This window comes from Haliaeetus leucocephalus, unplaced genomic scaffold, assembly GCF_000737465.1.
Source record: "Haliaeetus leucocephalus isolate CR32 unplaced genomic scaffold, Haliaeetus_leucocephalus-4.0 Scaffold92, whole genome shotgun sequence".
Lineage (NCBI taxonomy): Eukaryota > Metazoa > Chordata > Aves > Accipitriformes > Accipitridae > Haliaeetus > Haliaeetus leucocephalus.
The window spans coordinates 3,069,687-3,087,771 of NW_010972528.1; the positions used below are offsets into that span (position 1 = coordinate 3,069,687).

At 45.3% G+C, this 18,085-nt stretch overlaps 1 protein-coding gene across 1 annotated transcript in view; it reads right to left on the reverse strand.

Annotated features, from left to right (window-relative positions):
- NECAB2 (N-terminal EF-hand calcium binding protein 2) overlaps positions 1-18,085 on the reverse strand; it is an 86,292-nt gene that overhangs the window by 32,263 nt on the left and 35,944 nt on the right. The window contains exon 3 of the mRNA XM_010584623.1: positions 12,150-12,258. Coding sequence (XP_010582925.1) covers positions 12,150-12,258 — 109 coding nt within the window. The remainder of the gene's footprint in view (positions 1-12,149; positions 12,259-18,085) is intronic.

Consider the following 18,085-nt stretch of genomic DNA (forward strand, 5'->3'; position numbering starts at 1 on the left):
TCTGCAGCACAACTCTCAGAGTTTCCATTTCCTTTCAGGGAATCAATATCTACCATAAAGATAGAGACCATTACAACATGACGTGTTATTTGCTCGGTTTCTCATTTTTAAAGACTCCCACCTGCTGCTATATTTCAAGACTGGTTCAGGTCCTCACTCCCTTGGCATACTGATTTATTCTGCAGTCACAGACATTTATGAAGCTCCGGGTCCCACCTAATGTCAGCCTGTCCTGTGCAAGCCTCCGTGCAACCTGATTTCCTACCTACAGCTGCAGGTACGGGTCAGAAATAGCACAGCGAAGAGCCCAGTTGCATCTCCCACATCCTCAGAAAGCCCTGAGCTGTAAACCATCCCCGATGCAGACCAGATGCTTTCATCAGTAGTTTCAAGACAGCCAAAATAACATTTTCTATGCAGCGAGGTATTTGACAGAGCAAAACACCCAGCTCTAAGCATTAAGGGCACCAAGAAAAGTGACTGAATATGGATAAAAATGAAACTAATGGTCTGGATGCTGTTGGAAAACGTGCTCTAAACTCTCGCTAGTTAAAAGAGAAATAAATGTCACTTTGGAAAAAGGCAGGGGCAATAAAGTGGCACCTGCAGAGTACCAGACATTTGTTTGTTCATTCATCAGCAACTGCAATATGGCATTTCAGGCTGTCAGCTGGTGCTTTGTCACACAGATCTGGAGCCGGGGTCTGGGTACCGCTGATGAGCTGGGCTCAGCATCGGTGAGGCTCTGCCCTTCCTGCCCCATCGCTTCTATAAATCAAAAAGGCAGCATAAAGGTGCAATTTTCCACAAAGTACTCATCATTAATCCAAATCCCCAAACTCCGTGGAGTGCAGGAGAAGCCCAAGGCAGAGATGTCCCACCACTGCTCTCCCTGCCTGCCCTCCGCAAAGCACAGCACCTTGTTGTGGGGTCGGGGACGCCACAGCCTTCTGCTTCAGCTGGGGGCAAGGGGATTGGTTCCCCCCCGCCCCGTATCCGATTGGGCCACCCAAGATCTGCATGTTAGCAGCAAAAACTGGTGGGGTTGTTTCTGCCTGTGGAAGAAAATTTGGGGTGATTAAGGCGTGTTCTTCTTGTGTCTCTCCTTGTACCTTGTAAGACTATTTCACAGTCTATTAATAATAATCAATGTCTTCTTTCTCTGCTTTGTCAGAGATGGACATGTACTTGCAAAAGAAAATCTCTTGAAAAGCTCACAAAAGCTGTGAACAAGATGACAACGCAATAAAATGCCTGTTTACAGTGCAATTGATATCCTGAAAAACACATCAGTGCAGCACACTGATCTACTAAGATTAATCCAACAGTTGGTTTCTAAGCACAGTCATTGCCTTAAATTAATCAGACGTTTAATACAGTATTAAACAGTTTCAAGTCTGTGTGTGCCAAATCCTGAATAAACTGCATCTAAACCCTCAACTTTTTGGAGGGGGGATGGATGACCTGATCTTAAAAATATCACTCTGCCCACAAGTACATCAAAGAAAAGAGAAGGCAGGTTTAATTACAGTCTACAAGTAACTTAGCTGCTAGGAGGGATGCCACTTCCAAATTTATTAAGCTGCCTATTATTATATACACACTTGGGCCCAGTGTGTATATACACTGGGTTATATCAGCTCTCATTTAATTTATCCCCAGACAGTGCCAGGCAAAACTGGGACTAAAAGCCTCGGAAGGATGGGCTGTACGCGCCATGGCCAGCACAGAGACAGCACACGCAACCCCCCCTTTGCTCTCAGGGTAGTTCCACTAGCTCTGCTTTGGAAACACAGCATGATTTTTTGTGATATTTACATCCCGTTACATTGAGATAATTGATTATTTAATTTTGGCATCCTGGTCCCATGCAGAGCTTGTATCTTCAGCCTGCGTCCTACACACAGCCCGCTTTAAACCGAGCTCTTCATCACACACATGCATTTCATGAACAGTAAGTACAGCAGTTGCATCTGAGTTAAGAAGGCATCAATTTTGCTGTCAGGCTTGTTCAAATTGATCAGCCTCAAGACAGACTTTTAAATACCAGCTGTTTGTGATGCATTCGGACCGCTCTGTAATGTCAACTCTATTACTGGGATAGCTACTGTAACTATTTTGGTTTTGTGTAATAGGGGTCCCCTGTCTGCAGAAAAATATAAAGAAAAAAGAAGGAAAATAATGGTTTTGACCTATGATGCTTATTTATGAAATCATGACATAGCCCTCCTGCCATGGGGTGCTCAATAAAGTGCTTTAAAAAACAAAGAAACAGAAAGTTGTCCAGATGGGCTCCTGTCCACCACTCAGCCTTTGAACCCACGAGTGTTTTTCCAGTCTGGCCAGTTCAATAATATTTTCCCAGCTGCTTTGTTAAAAGCCGACAACATCCACAAGCATGTTAAAGCCTAATCAGCATTCAGATAGGACTGCTTCATGCACACCCTGCATATAGGGAGCAATCCTACAGTGCCACATGCCAAAAGCAAGAGCAGTGGCAGTCTAAGCGGCTATCAGGTACTGCTCACTCGCATTTATGCAGCATCTCTTCTTCTCCCAGTTGTGATGCTGGGTGGCGACTGGAGGGGCTCAGGTCATCACCCCACCAAATACCACTGCAGGGAACTTGAGGGTGCTTGCAAAGCCAACACTGCTCTTCACCACGACAGGGACAAGAACAAGATAGGTGTGTGAATGCAGTGATAAACCAGTTATAAATGTGGAAAAGATTTATGTATGCATAACAGGGACTGGAAGTCACTGCCCGGATTTCAGAGCGGTACCGTGCTGGACCCTGCAGGGCTGAGTTACCCAGAGAAGAGCTGTTTGACTGAACGACCTTGCCCAGCCGTGCTGGGGTGCTGGTGTCCTGGTCCTCCTTGGGAAGAAAGCCAAGGGATGCTGTGATTTTTGACCTTCACAGGGGCAGGTTAATGGCACCAATAACTCTCCATGGCTTGCAGTAAAGCTATACTTCAACTGGTTCTGCACAGAGACAAACTTCCCTCCACTTCTTGGCCCTCTCGTTTCCATCAAAAGTCATTTATGCATGTTTTTAACCTCTCATTATTTCTTTTAGCTCAATTTTCAAAGCAAACCATTAAAACAAATAAATACTCCTTCCTTTTTGGGGGAGGAGAGGGTCTCGGGGTTTTTTTGCACAAACTGCCAACAGTATGAGTCAGTCAGAAATGGCCTTTTTTGGTGAATGAACATGTAACATTTTGCCTATTTCTACTTGATACGGAAGCCTGGACTAATCTGATGTCTATTTGTAATCTCTGTAATATTGAACTGCAAAAGAGACAGGGAAAAACCATTGTTCGGAGCTCAGCTGAATGATTTGCTAATTGGCAGAAGCAAATGGTAAGACATTGAGAGCATGAGTTAAAATTAAATCATCTTCCACCTCCTTTTAGATTTAGCAGGTATCTTGGTTATCACCAAAGTTGTATGTAGGAGAGGAAGAAATTAGAGCAACAAATGTGCAGGTTTGGATATGTGACACACAACTGGCAGGGAACTAGTAAAAGAATAGTAAAGCAAGAAATCCCTGTACTCTGTTGCCTGTATTTTCCCACTGTCTTTGTTTCTCATGTATTCTCTTCTCTTGCCACTGAAAAATGATCTAAACAACCCACTCCCCAAATTCAGTCCCTGGGCAGATGGCTTGCTCTGCCTGCCAAGCAGCAGCTGGACACGTCTGCTGCTTGATTGTGGTGCCCTATACACATTTATTGAGAAAAAACACACACATAAATTTGTAAGACTGGAGCTTAAACCAAAACGCTATAATCTATTTGAATGCCTACATGACTCGAACACAAGCAGCTGATTAGAATTAAATACCTAAGTCACTTCTATGGTTTTAATGCAAGATCTTGGTATCTTTCCATTCCCTAGAAAAGAAAATCTCTGATGCAGAATGGCCCTGCACAATCAAAAAATAAGAAGCTGAGCCCCAGTCCCAGCTAGAAAACCCTCCGGTGTGATACTTCTCCACTCTGTTTGCACAGATAAACCCTCCCCGATCCTTGCCCTTCACAGTAAACACCAGCCTGCTGCTCCCAGCTCCAATCTGCCTTGTTGCCAGCATTAAACAGGCTCCCTCCAGGGACCCCGCTGAGAGGCTGCCTGGGAAAACACCTGGGAAATATGATTAGAAATAGAAAAACGTTCTCAAATGTTTTTTCAAACAAGTTTCTGTGCAGTTTTTCCAGCTTTGTGTTTCTCCTGATGACCTTCCCAGTGAGAAATTTTTATTTTTTAAAAGCCCCTTTTCTTTGATGAGTCTGAGATGTTTAGTAGTTCTATCAGCATGCAGCTGCTGAGCACCAGCTTTGGCACCAAGTGTATCTTCACTTAAATGGAAAGTAGAGCAGAGGATAGCATAAGTGATATGTCGGCACAGAGAAGAATAAGCTAGGACTCAAAAAACATCTTCCACACAAACAGAAAGAACAAAATCCACCAAATGCTCACACTCTCGAGAGCCAGAAATTAGAGCCAGACATATAATTTTTGTGCAATCATTTTGTCCCTTTCAGAAGGGATAAGAACCGTCTCTTGAATCAGTTAAAATCTCAGCTGATTATACTATCTGTAATTTGTTTCCCAGAGAGCTAATTGAGAACATTCACTATTCAAAAATTAAGTTGGTTTCAATGGGTACATCCATCTCCGTAGCGTGGGCTTCAGCTCCCAGACAAATCCAGCTCTCCACTGAATCGGGTTTGCAATGTAAATAGCCAAGATTAGAGAGGGGGAGAAAAAACAGGAAAAAAAATACTCAATCATAATCATCATTATTCCTTGCCCAAGAAGTAGAAGTACTTTCTGTTCAACTTTCAGAGGACTGGACTGCAAAAGTCTGGAGAAAAGCAAGGGCAGCATAGGCTAAAGTCCACAGTGGACTCTCTCAGATGCAGTCTCCTCACACCAAAGGACAGCAGGTCCAACGCAGGTTGGGGGAATGTAAAGCAGCTCAGAGGGTATGCCGGGGGGGACTGTGGTATCCAAACAAAGTGGTGGCAACAGACCTTTTCCACCAGAGGAAAATCATTACTGGAGCAGAAGGACAGCAGGCTGCTGCGTGATGGAAGGAACTGAGGGTGTGCAGGTCTGGAGCAGGGTTGTGTGCTGGAAGGAGGATGTTGAGAACCTCATATTCACTTGTGATGATGTGAAGGTCCATTTCTGCCCAGGTTATCAGCTGGAGCACAAGGTGTAGCTTTAGTTTGCACACATCAACCTTCCTTGCAAGCTGTTTGCTGCTAGCTCTTTGCTTGGGAACGGATTTTGAGCTCCTTTGCCTTTGTCTCTGACCCTTCCAAAATGCCACATTGCTCTTACACAACACCAAACCAGGAGTTTTCAGAGGCAGGGTACCACCAAGCTGGAGAGCTGCAGGGCTGCTACTGAGATGCCTTCCTTTGGCTCCTCTCATGGGGAACAGCATCAGTTCAGACCCCCAACTTCACTGGGAGCACCTTGCCAGCATCTCCTCCCACTTTTGGGATGCTGCTCACCATTATGGAGCATTAAGCTTCATAGCCACAGCACAGACTTATGTGTTTGCGCAGGGTCTAACGGAACACAATTTTACTCTCTGGGTATCAATGCAATCGAAGTAACAGAGAAACAAAATTCATCCATGCAAGCTATCAGCCCAATTTTGAGAGCTTCTGGCCCCACAAATGCCCTGATGATGTTTGCAGAGGGTTGAAATCGGACAAGAGCTGAGGGGATTTTTCCCAGCTGAGTTAGAGGAGGAAGGGGCCTGGGGAGGGTGCGCAGGAGGAGCACGCACTGCCCTGCTCCCTCCCTCTCCTTAGAGGCCACGGCTCTGGCACCAATGCTCTGCACAGCCACCGCTGGCTCGAAACACACACCGTAACCAGTCAGTCACAACTGCAGGAGATGGCTCACTCCTGCTCATATCCCTCATTAGCGCTAACATGATCTTAACAGCTTCTCCTGCACAATTAACAGCCAGTGCAATATAGACTTGTCCCTCCGCTCTGCTTCCATCAACCTTAAGTAAGCGGCGCTGGCAGCAGGCCGTGAATTTTGGTATCACTGGGCCTGAGGAGAGGCTATCCCACCGTGCCAGCCCAGGGCTGGACCCACCGCAGTCAGCTTCGCCTTGCCAGGCAGCAAGGTTGTCCCCACCAACAGCTCCACTTGGGACTACAGCCATTTAAACACCTCACTCAGGGCCAGGTACACCCCATCTCCCTGCAAAAGCAGGGGCAGCCCCAAGCTCCCACCCTGTCCACACTGGCATTGCGGGTCTCCTGAAATGCTGCAGCCGAATCCATCACTGGAAGCAGCACGGCTGTGCCAGCACAGAGCTCTCCGGGCAGGACTAATTAGCACAGGCAGAGAAGCTCATCAGCATTGTTACCTGCTTCTGTGGTGGCCCGGTGCAGTCGTGCCTCCCCTGGCTCTGGGGTTGAACACAGCATTCAGGTTAGTAGCTGCCCTGACCATACCCCACTACATCCCTGCACCCCAAAGCGACCCCAAATTACTGATTTATAAGACAGCTCCCTGTGACATCTCAGCAGCTGAGGGAGCGGAGAAGGAAGGTGGCTCCATGTTTCCAAGAAGGACGTTGTTCTGCATCCAAAGTTACGTCATCAATTTTCCCATCCATCGCCTATCATTGCCCCTCTGGACTTCCACCCCGGGTAACTGCCAGGGAGAGCAGGAGACGGCATGCTGCTGAATGCGGTACAGGCTGGAGAACCTGAGCGTCTTCAGTTCTCCGATTGTCACAATCCTCTGGCAAAAGTGACAGTCTGGGGAAGCTGTGAAGGGCTTCTGAGAAGAGATACTGCTTCTGTTAATTATCCTACATGAATGCTCCAACCTTTTCTAGTGCTTGCCACTGGAGAAAAGAGCTCATTTAGAGGGGGAGAGGGGGGAATGAAGCAATTAAAAGAATAGCTATAAGCCTAGCAAAGAGATAACAAACGACAGAGCAGCAGAATGCTAATGCCATGTTCTTGGCTCCTTGTGAATGGACCTGTACGGCTCACCGGACAAGTCCTGCTCCAGTGAGCAGATCTCTCCCCAAAGGATTGCCCTCTGCAGCTATGAAAAATGTACGAGATAGAAAAGGAATTTTTGAAATATCTCCTGCCAGGACTAAATTTGTTTGGTCAATAGCCACGTCTGACCTCCCCCTGCTTTCACAAGGACTGAGAGGTGCTCCTTCCTTCCGAGGCGATGCAGAGGGGGTGTAAGTGCTGGCCCAGGGAGCTGGAAGAAGATGGGAACTGTAGGTCAGACAAAGGAAGTTTTGTCCAGTATCACAGTAACATTGTTAAAGGGCTTCATCTTGTCATTCATGACCCTAAAACTTGTTTGACTTTCCATTTGCAGTGACTTTTTCCTTTTAAAATTGATACATATAGTTAGAAAAGGTAAGAAAAGGTATAGATAACTCTGCAAATATAACAGGATTTCCCCGGTGAACATCAATCTAATGTTTTCTAAAGCCCTGTTCTGCCACTAAACCAAATATGTATATTTAAATATGTATGTCTACATATCATACATATAATTTGTGCGATTCCAGTAGCATTTATATTAATAGTAACATATCATTACCTCCCCATTAATCTTCAGGCAGCTCCCCATAAAGCAGTGCTGAAACCTCCTGAAATAGCAGCTAAACACAATAGTGAAAAACCACCTAGCAACATCTTGCTTTTGCCTCCTGCTTCAGTTGGGAGGAGCGAAGGAGGGCAGCCAGTGTGAGCAATGGAGAGAAAAATGCCACTTAATCATCGTTTTTAAGCAACAGTAGGTTTATGAATATAATTTTGCCAAAAAATGAGTGAAATACATGACTCATTTGGCAGGTGCCTGCTGCCAGATGAAATAGCCAGCAATGTTGGGACTTAGAGCACAGTCGTCGCACCCTGCCATGGATGGCAGGTTCTCTTATGGAGATACCCAGCAATAAAACCCCCGAGGCGGGTGTTTGGAGCCATGCCCACCACGCCACATCATTAACCTCCTAGAGACACTTCCCAGGCAGGCAAGAAGAAAGAAGGAGCCTCATTAACACCCCTGGCCTATTTTGGGGGTATCTCATTTCAGTTCAGCAACCTCCTAACTGGCCTTGCTGGCAATGAGGTGTTTCACTGGGGGACTGTGATGCCCGAGACAGAAGCACGCATTCCTCCAGCCACAGCACATCATGACTGACTCCCCACAGCAGCACAGCTATGCCTGCATCCATAACCAGCCTCATTTTCCCACTCCTCTGCCCAACTTTTCTCTGTTCCACCACCTTCCCAACCAAAGCAAGTCAAGCAACCAGTACAGACATTCATTTTATCTACTCCAGTAAGGCAGTTCCCTGCTCCTAAAAATACTCCAGGAAATTGAATGAACATTTTGTAATTTGGCTGGTAACAGCAATTACTAATAATCAGCAAGAACATAATTTTCTTCATTTTCTACTCTAGCTGCAATGCAATTTCAATAGCAAACTTTGTTTTGCACACTAAACAAACATGATATAAGAAAAACACACGGATAAAATGGAGTATCAAAAAACAGCCTTTAAAATAAACAAACTTCTATCAAATAGCAAATAATTGTCATTCAAACAGCCTTTTGAAAAGATAATGTTGTTCCTACGTTCCCCTGTAAAATGGAAGAATGAAAGCTCCGCTCCACTCCTCTTGCTCGGTGGCAGCAGTGCTCAAAATTGCAACCCTAGTGCTTGGGCATGCCGGGGGCTTGAGGCAGCATCTTTCCTGCCCAACCTCCCACAGACCCACCAATTTACTGTGTGGAGGAGAACAAAAGACAGTGCAAGGTGAAGAGCACACACACAACTTGACTACAGTCAAGCAAACTACTGGTTTCATAGTGAAAAGCACTTTTGCAGAAGGAAGCCCAGCTCTGAAATAGGTTTTCTGGAGACTGAGAGCTCTTGCAGATAAAAAATGAGGACTATTTTCTTCCCCCAACTTCATAAATTTGCTGTAGGTGTCTATGCTTTCCAAATCAATAAGCAAGTGCCAATTTCATGCAAGGATTTAACTTGGAAGGGTGACCAACTCATTGCTTTTCCTTCCAGCCAAGAACAGCAGATGCTACATGCTCTGTGCAAGTATCGGTCCCTAACGGGTATTGATGACTGGATCAAGCCAGCTTGGCAAAAGAAAAATACTAATGAATTGTGGGAACTCTTGCCACGCTCAAGAGCTGCTCAGCAAGACCCTGCTTGCCAGCAGCACTGTTGCATGACATTAGAAATGACACATTTTCTCTGTGTCCAGTTTAGAAGACATCCCTTACTAAGGCTCAGAGCAAGCTGCAGATTCTCTACAATCCCCAGACAAAAATGGATGGCAATTCAATTTCCCATTTGAAGAAGGCCAGAAGAAACGAACACACTAAGTCCCATACACCCTGGTTTATGCACATCAGCTCCCTACATTCTTTCAAAGGCCAGGTGAAGGCTGATAAGCTCAGGCAATGCTAGAAATTATTTCAGAACAGAGGCAGCTCTACAGAGAGCCCACCCAGGAGCATCACCTGGAGCTCAATAAATAGACCCACAAAGGACAAGGCAGCATCTAGTATCTATTGAAGAGGAACCATTAGAAGGGATGGATCATTCCCAGCTAATTTTAATAACAAGATCACTTAAGTTTCTTTGATTAATTATTCAGTGAATACTATACGCCTGTGAGAGACTGAAAGAGTTAATCTCTCAAACATTGTGGTGGGGCAAGTTCTGCTTAAAGACAAACCCTGCACAGCAAGGAGCCCAGGTGAAAAGCCCATCAGCTCAGACATCAGCAACAGGAGGGGGAGGACGTGCTGGAGGGTGCGCAGCTCCCTGTTCTGATAAGCTGTTCTGATACAAAGATCAAACAATGGCCATGTCTGCAGGGAAGGAGAAGTTACTCCACAAACGACCCCCAAGCCCAAAGGCTCACAAACTGCTCATTAACTTGATGAGTTCAGGTGCCCACCCGAAGGAGGGGCAAGGATGATAAAAAGACACAGACTGAAACCCCAGGTGCGCAAGCCCACTGGAACTGTTGGCTGACTGAACCAACGCTGGACCAAGGACTGGTGAGATCTTTCTCGCTTCCTTTTTCTCTCTCTGTCTTCTCTCTTTCCTTTTCCACAATCCCTACACCTCATCTGTTTCAAGATATAAACTGTTGACCAAGTCTGAGACTAAGAGTGGATCCAGCTGCCCCTGGGACCTTCTCTGAGGAGGAGTCTAGAAAGCAAGGGGGTCTGCTCTGAACCTCGTGACTCAACAGGAGGGATCTCCTTATTCCCTGAATTGATGTATATGGTTACACGGTTTACAGAAGTAGTCTTATGCCAATTCCAGTTGTGAGAAACTCTGCCACCTACTACCACGCCTCCCCAGTTCAGTTTGCTCCTGTCATAAATAAAATCTTTAACTGATTGTTTGGTGTCATTTCACCTTAATTTAGCCCGAGGGAATTTCAAATTAAACACGACTCCCTGGTCTGTCCAGTCTGGGTTGTGACAACACCAAGCTGGTCTTTGGCATTTCTGATCTTGGAATAAGTTTTGGGAACTAGACGCATGGGAAAGACTGGATTTTGAGAAACCTCACAATTACTTTGCTTTCAGAAACGCCTTCAGCAGCAGCCCTTGTATCAGGTCGATGAGTTTTACATCTGCTGCTTTGGTGCCAGCACACTCTAGAACGATCACTGCTTTCCAGGGGATGTTTTGGATGGGTGGCAAAGCATGCACCACTCACACGGGCAAGGCTCGATCTATGTGCTGCCAGATAGATAGCTTTATAATTAAGCAGACTATTATTTTTTAAGCACTTACTGCAAGACTTCTCATTTGAAATTGGATTATCTTTCATCTGCTTTTTGGACAGAGTTTTTCTCTCTAGAGGAATAAGAGTCACACTGGAATATGACTCAAAGCTGGCTTTTCATTTGTATTTCCAAACAGCCTAAACTACTCAGGCGTTTGAAGACGGGTTCCTCTTGGAAAGAGAAAACCCACCAGTGGGCTGTGTCCTGTGTGCCAGTGCCCAGCACCATTGTTACCTGCTGGTGGGGGCGTCCCACTGGGGCCCCCAGACCCCACAGCTTTGTGCCGATCCCAAACGCTGTCAGTGCCAGACACTTATCAGGGGACCTACAAACACCTTGGACCCCTTCAGAGGCAAAGGCAGTCAGAGGAGGTGCTGAGGGAGAGACAGCAAAGGCAGGTGGAGGGGAAGGAAACATCAGCTGCTAACGTGCTTGTCACCTTAATTTGATAGCTCGGCGCAGCCTGCAAAAGCTTGACTCTCAGTGAGAGCGGTTAGGTGCCATATTTAGTTTCAACTTTGATGTAACATCATCCCAAAGAACACCTAGAGCCCTCCTCTGCCATTGTTTTTCCCTGCTGCTATTGCAGCTGCGATGCAGACCATGCAGTGCTGCTCGTGGATCCGTCCCCTTGCTGCCTTGCCCAGGCTTTGTGCAGACAGATGTATAGCCACATCAGGCTGCTGGGATCTGAGCTGAGGCAAAGCATCTATACCAGTGGCTGCAGGGCTTGTGATGGCCTCCACGCAGCTGAACTTCACAGAGAAGGGGGCTCATTTCTATTAAGTGCTAGAGCGATTACTACTTTCCAGGGGATATTTTGGATGGGAGGCACAGCAGGCATGGTCCAAGTGCAGGGGAGAGAGACATCACAAAGAGACAAGACCACAAATCATTCCAGTTTGATTGTGTAAAATAGCTGGATAGGACTACGCTTACAGAGATTCACACAGTTGCCTTTTACAGTAGAGTGAAGCTTTTAGATAAAGTGGAAAAGCTGAAGAGCCATATAAATGCCCTCATGGGTAAAACTAAGCATCATTTCAGATGCCATAAAGATCAGGTTGCACTAAAGAAAATAGCCTGAAAAAACCACCAAGACAAAAGAAGCCATAGTGGCCATCATGCTGAGACACGAACCAAGCAGAAACTGAGATTTTGCAAAGTTTTGCAAAGCAAGTCGCACCCCAGCAGCCTCTGTGGTGCTTAGCTCTCCAGAGCAGCACTGCCCCTGCACACTAATGCCGTGATCCAAAGGCTCTGTGAAACAGAGGGATGTCAGCACAAGGAACTTACTTGGTGTTGTCCGAGTCAATGGTATGAAAGAGCTTCTCAAGTTCTTCTTCATTGAGCGTCCCGTCAGAAAAAAAAGCCTGGAACTCCTCCAGGGACAGCTTCCCATCATCTGCAAACAGCAACACAGCCACCGTTAGGGAATGGGCATAGTGAGGGGCACAACGACTGAAAATCAAGAGTTATGTTCAGATTTAAAAATTCAGACCAAAATTATCTCAAAGTGCTTCTGCAGAACTGGCCCTTAACCAATGCAGAGCTCACTGGCCACAGAGTGGGACTTAGCAGCACTGGAGGCGAAGCTTCATTGCTCCTGGTTATGGGTGCACTGACCATTAGCAACTAATTGGGCTATTAACCCAAAGCATGACTCAAGCCTGAAGAGGAAAAGCCTGCAAGCTTCATCCTAAAACTGAATTACATTTAAGAAATTACGGAGCGTTTTGTCTACCGTATGTTCAAATGATGCAGGATGCTCATTAAGGGACATAGAATAGATAGGCAAAGACCCAGGGCTGGAATTAATGACAGACCTGGCAGTATCTTTTGCCCTCTCCATCCAGCTGCATCCTCTCCAACACAATGCATCTCCCAGCTCTGGACAGAAATGCAAAATAGCAGCTACCAAGCATAACAAGACACCTCTTGCTTCAACTGTTTAAACACACAAGGACCATGCCATCTTAATGTTGTGCCTTTACTTCTAAAGGGACCTGATGACGCACAAAATCCATCTGCCTGGCCATACGGGCTACAGCTTGCTGGGTGCCTTTTGGCAAACCTACCAGCATGCAAAGGAGTCCCAACACAGAAGTTTAATAATGTTCTCCTGGGCACCTAGAGATGAACTTGCAGGAATTTCAGCAGCAAGCTCCAAGCTCATCCTTGAATGTTTATTTTGACAGCGGCTCTGGCCAGAAGTGCACAGGCACTTTAGCAGCCTCATGTCCAGCTGTACGAAATGGCCCTGCAGACAGTCAATGCTTGGGGGAAAGTGTCGCTGGTCTCAACTCAGAGGTCAAAAAACAACATCCAGATTTTAAAATCTGGCCATACACTTTGCATATTATTTTATATATTAGCCCCAGCGTCAATTTAATAATAGGCTTACTACAGCCTACTTAAATGACCAAGAAAGAAAAAAAGAATTATCAATTCCATGTACAAGGGGATATAAAAAGGAGTCCGTTGCAACTTTTGCTGATAAGGTGACAAAGACTTATGCCTAACTGTCAAATCTGGAGCCTTTCTCTGTGTGCTGTGGACAGCTATAACACATCTTTAAAGCCACAGCTGGAAGTGAGAAGGTCTGGAGAAAGCTCCTGTGAAGAAATTCAGTGATAAAGCAATGGGAGAGAGAAAAAAGAAACTTTAAAGGAACTTTAATTTACCTCAAGTTTCTTGTTCAAGTCGCTGACACTGTGCTCTGGTGTGCAGCAGTGCCTAACTACCCCTGCTCACGTACTGTTTAGAGTCTCTCCATTCATATCCATCGAAGACTCATAGACTGGAAATGCTGCCTACTTCGCAGTAGGAGAATGTATCATCTATTATTTAATCAAATCAATTATAAACCCTGTTGCTTTTCTTTCAGGAAATGATGCTACAGGACAAAATTAGCCAATTTACCACACGCACATCAATATTTCTTCCCCAAACTAAATAAGTCTGCTGCTCCTAAAACATACCTGTATTGCCAAATGCTAACCCAGTTTCCCTTGCCTGAAAGACAAATTTAGACCAGTGATAAATTGAGTCGAAGATGCCTATTTAATTGGCAATTACGAAAGGAACACAGCAGGAGAACAAAATCTACAGCAACACTGGGTGAAAAGGGTATCATTGTCAGAACACCACAATAGCTACAGAGAATGCCCAGCTGCCTGTATTGTTTTTCTGCGTTCTTTTCCCAAAACGTGACTTCTCTGCAGCAGGCAGGGTGAAGAATACCAATGCACAGCTCAGAGGATGGGTCCCAGATTTGCTGTCTGCTTCTGATTACAGAAAACTAAAGCATCTGTACTTCAACAAGTACCTCTTGCTTGAAGCATCCCACCAGTGTCACCTGGAGGCTAACCCAGGGGTGACACTCTTTTGCTGAAGGAGATAAAAAGACTGTGCCCAGAGCAAGAGCCCCATCCACACCATCCACCTCCACCTCTGCACGTTGCACAACTGGATGAGAAGCTTCCCCCACATTGCTCCTATTTATGCAGTATCCTAGCCAAGATCAAGGTTTGGTTTCTTCTGATCCTGACTGGCAATGAATATATGTCTTCAAGCAACAAGATCAAAAGGATAACGGCATTTCTATCCCATGATGGCTACAAAGTTCTTCATCTGGGGTACAGTCCCTGCAAACCTTAAATCAGTGCTTGTTCACCTCAAAATTGTCCTTCCACACAGAGGGCAGGCAGAATTAAATTCCCAGGAAAGTCACATAAATCAACTTACTGGGAAAGAGAAACTGTAAAATGAAGTGATTTTTTTTCAGGAGAGTATTTTAATCCAAATTTACAGTTTGCTCACCTCTGAAAGACACAAAGGTGTTTCTAAGTTTAAGGAAAAAAATCTTTTTCCTTTACCTAGCTTATATATTATAACTTGTCTTTCATTTTACTCTTGCTTGATCTTTTTTTTTTTTTTTTAAGTAATGTGTGCCAGGCTGCATTTTTGCTGCAGCCTCTGAAACATCGGTGTTTAAAACTTGTGCCAAAATGCTGTTCTGATTCCTATCTTGCCCCTCCAGAGTCGCAGGTACCAACTACCATGATGGGTCAGATCGCTGAAAAACAGCACACGCACCGATTTTTTTGGCTTTTAACAGCCCAAAGTAATACAGGATGGGTGAAGGATCAAGGCCAGGTGGAAGCGTAGGTTGGATGCTGCTTTGAGCAACCTGGTCTAGTGGAAGGTGTCCCTGCCCGTGGCAGGGCGATTGGAACTGGATGACCTTTAAGGTCCCTTCCAACCTAAAACGTTCTATGATTCTGTGATGAAGGATCTAGAGGAAGGAGGAGTTGTTTGGAGACCCCCACAGAACTGGTTGGCCCCTGGCAGAAATTTGAATAAAAGTACAAATTTTGCTCGTAAACAGCACTCGAGACTTTCATCCCCCAACAGACACCACCACAAAGTACCAGTCAGCTTAAAGCTGACTGTTATTTAATACAAGCTGGAATGCTTGTCCGCAAACACACAAAGCAAAAGCCTTCCAGAGTAACAAGATAATCCTTGAGCTGCATATCTATAATTGTGAAAGAGCCTGAAAGCCGCGGGTTGCTGGTGCCCAGTGGGCAAGGAAGACTTTGGGCAACTCGGGTGATAAGAGGAAGCAGACAGGGCTGGGATTTGGCAGTTAAAATTAAACTTGCAGAAAATCCTGGGCAAGGAGGATTGACCACAGCATTACGGACACCAGGTCCACCTGCCAGCGAGTGCTGTGATAAGAGCTGATGGAGATGCTGTGCTCCAGGAGCAGCCTTATCAGGAAAGTCACAGGAAAGCAAGCTTTTTCTGAAAGCAGAAGTGCCTGCACTTGCCAAAGAACGGATAAGACTTCCAGAAACCTGCTTTTTTGCTGAAAGCTCCTGGACTTGAGAGATACAAATTCTCCAAATGAACTGGCAGGCGTTGTACCAGAGTGGCAGCGTCAATCATACGGTTCGACCTCACCCATGCCCTGCCCTGTAGGAGCTTGTCTGGGGACACTTCAGCCCTACGTAGCTACTTTTGATAGGAAGGATTATAGAAAAATTGAGATTCCACACCAAATCTCACTAAACAAAATAAGGCTTCCATCACTTTTAAGATCTAAAGAAATCTTTGTGACTTTTTTCATCTGGATGACCACATTAAAGGCAGGCAACTTACTTTCACCCACCCCACCCCACCCCCCGCCCCTTCCCTTTACACCTGGTACTTGAAGTCAACACCTAAGCTGGCAGCAAGGATGAACACCACCAACTAGAAATCACCTACATTGGCGCTGATCAGCTGAGAAAAGAGATAATCAGGCCACAGCTATTCTACCATCATTTTTTCCTGAGAGTAATCTTTATTTTACTCTAGTTTTTCAAAATAATTCAATCATGGGCAAAGACTAAAGCAAATTACTGGCCAAACAGAGTTATCAAAGTTAAAACTAACTGGAGAGAGAAGGATATAACAGAGACTATCAGGAAGACCCAACTGGGATTTTATTATTGCTCCATTTGCCATTGTTAAAATCTGAGGAGTCTAGAGGCAGCTTTTATGCCTCCTAACTCGCACAATCAGACTGCTCCCACCTGCTAATGCAGCTGGGGGAAAAATCAAACTAAGATCATAAATTGTCCAAAATATAGGAAATCTAATGGCTGAGTTTTTGGAAATTCACTCAGCGATACAAATAGCTTAAAGCATCTACAAAATAAGGTCACTGTTCTGAGCCTGTTTGCTAAATCCATTTTCAATTACATCAGGTTGAGGCTGCTCATATATTTTCTAGCTATATTATGAATATATTCCATTACTTATTTTTATTACTCTATGAGTTCAAAAATGCTTTAAGCTCCGCTTAGTGTGCAAGCGCCAACAGAGCTATGGGTAAGCAAACTGGATTTTATTGTGGCCTGTGAATAAAAGTGACGACTCTATTTTTTTCTTCTTTCTTGGGGGTGTGTGCATGCAGATACATGAGTCAGCAAGAACATGGACTGGCTTCTACCCTGGACCCTTCATCCAGCCCCCTTGGAAGTCAGCAGGAGCAGCTTTATTCATTTAAATGAAGCTGGATATGGGCTTGAGTTTTCAGTCCTGGGCTGTTAGGAGAAACTACGTCCAGGTCCACAGACCTGATCTGTGATGAACCTTTCCACTGGCCAAAGAAGGGGTGCGATCACAGCAGCACCTGATCCACTCCCAAAGTCATCTGCAACTCCTCTGCAACTCGCGCAGGCATATAGCAGCCAGCTGAAAATTATCCACCCAGTTTGACTCCGATATTACAGTGTTACTTCGGGGGCAAGTGAATTTAGTTGGAAGCAGGCCTGGTGGTTCACCTCCAGCCTTGGCTGAAGCTGCGAAGCCACAGGAGCTCTGCAAAAGGAATTTACGGAATGACTCCAAATTCACCTTTTTTTTGAAAGTTAACTAATGCCCAGCCCAGATGTTTTTGCAAGGGTTGGTACCACACCAAACAATCCACCTGGATAACCTAAAACAGACTGAAGTTTCCATCACAGCTGATAATCTCTGTTTGAAACACTCCTGTGCACTTCCTAATGCTGGTTGGGATTGCTGATGGGACTGATTGGTGGGTGCTGGCACAGGAATGCAAAGGCTGGTACAGAAGAAGCCACCGTTTCCCACACAGACAAAGCCAAGACTGAACTTCAGGAGCTGGGGTTTTGCTTACTCAACTCATTGGAAAACACTTGGTAAATGCTATTCTGTGTATTGGGCATGATCGCCTCCTTCGTCTTCTTGCCATTAATGCAGTTTCAAGGTGGTGTCTCCTGTGTTCTGCCAGTGACCCCACCACAGCTCCCATGAGCATAACCCACGGCACTCCTCGCTCCAGGGCTGGCTGTGCACAGGCACAACAACCCAGTGGCAAATGCCACATGCAGCTCTACTTTCAGCATCACCATTTTCTTTTTGCTATGTGTTAATTCAAACCTTTGGGATTTCTTTATCTTCCTGGGACATCTTTCCTTCCTATGCTCAGATGAGGCCTTATAGAGACATAAACTGCACATAGCAAATGAAAGAACATCTCTTAAGAAGTCAGCCAATAACCCTCCCTAGTCTTTTACCCCAGTAATAAAGATCAGCTCTTCTTCAGCAATTTGAAGGTACTTCTCTCTGCATCAAAGCACGGAATTCATAAAAAAAAAATATGAAGGCAATTTTGGTCTTTTCCTTTCTGCTCTGCAGCAAATGGTGCAGTTCGTGGT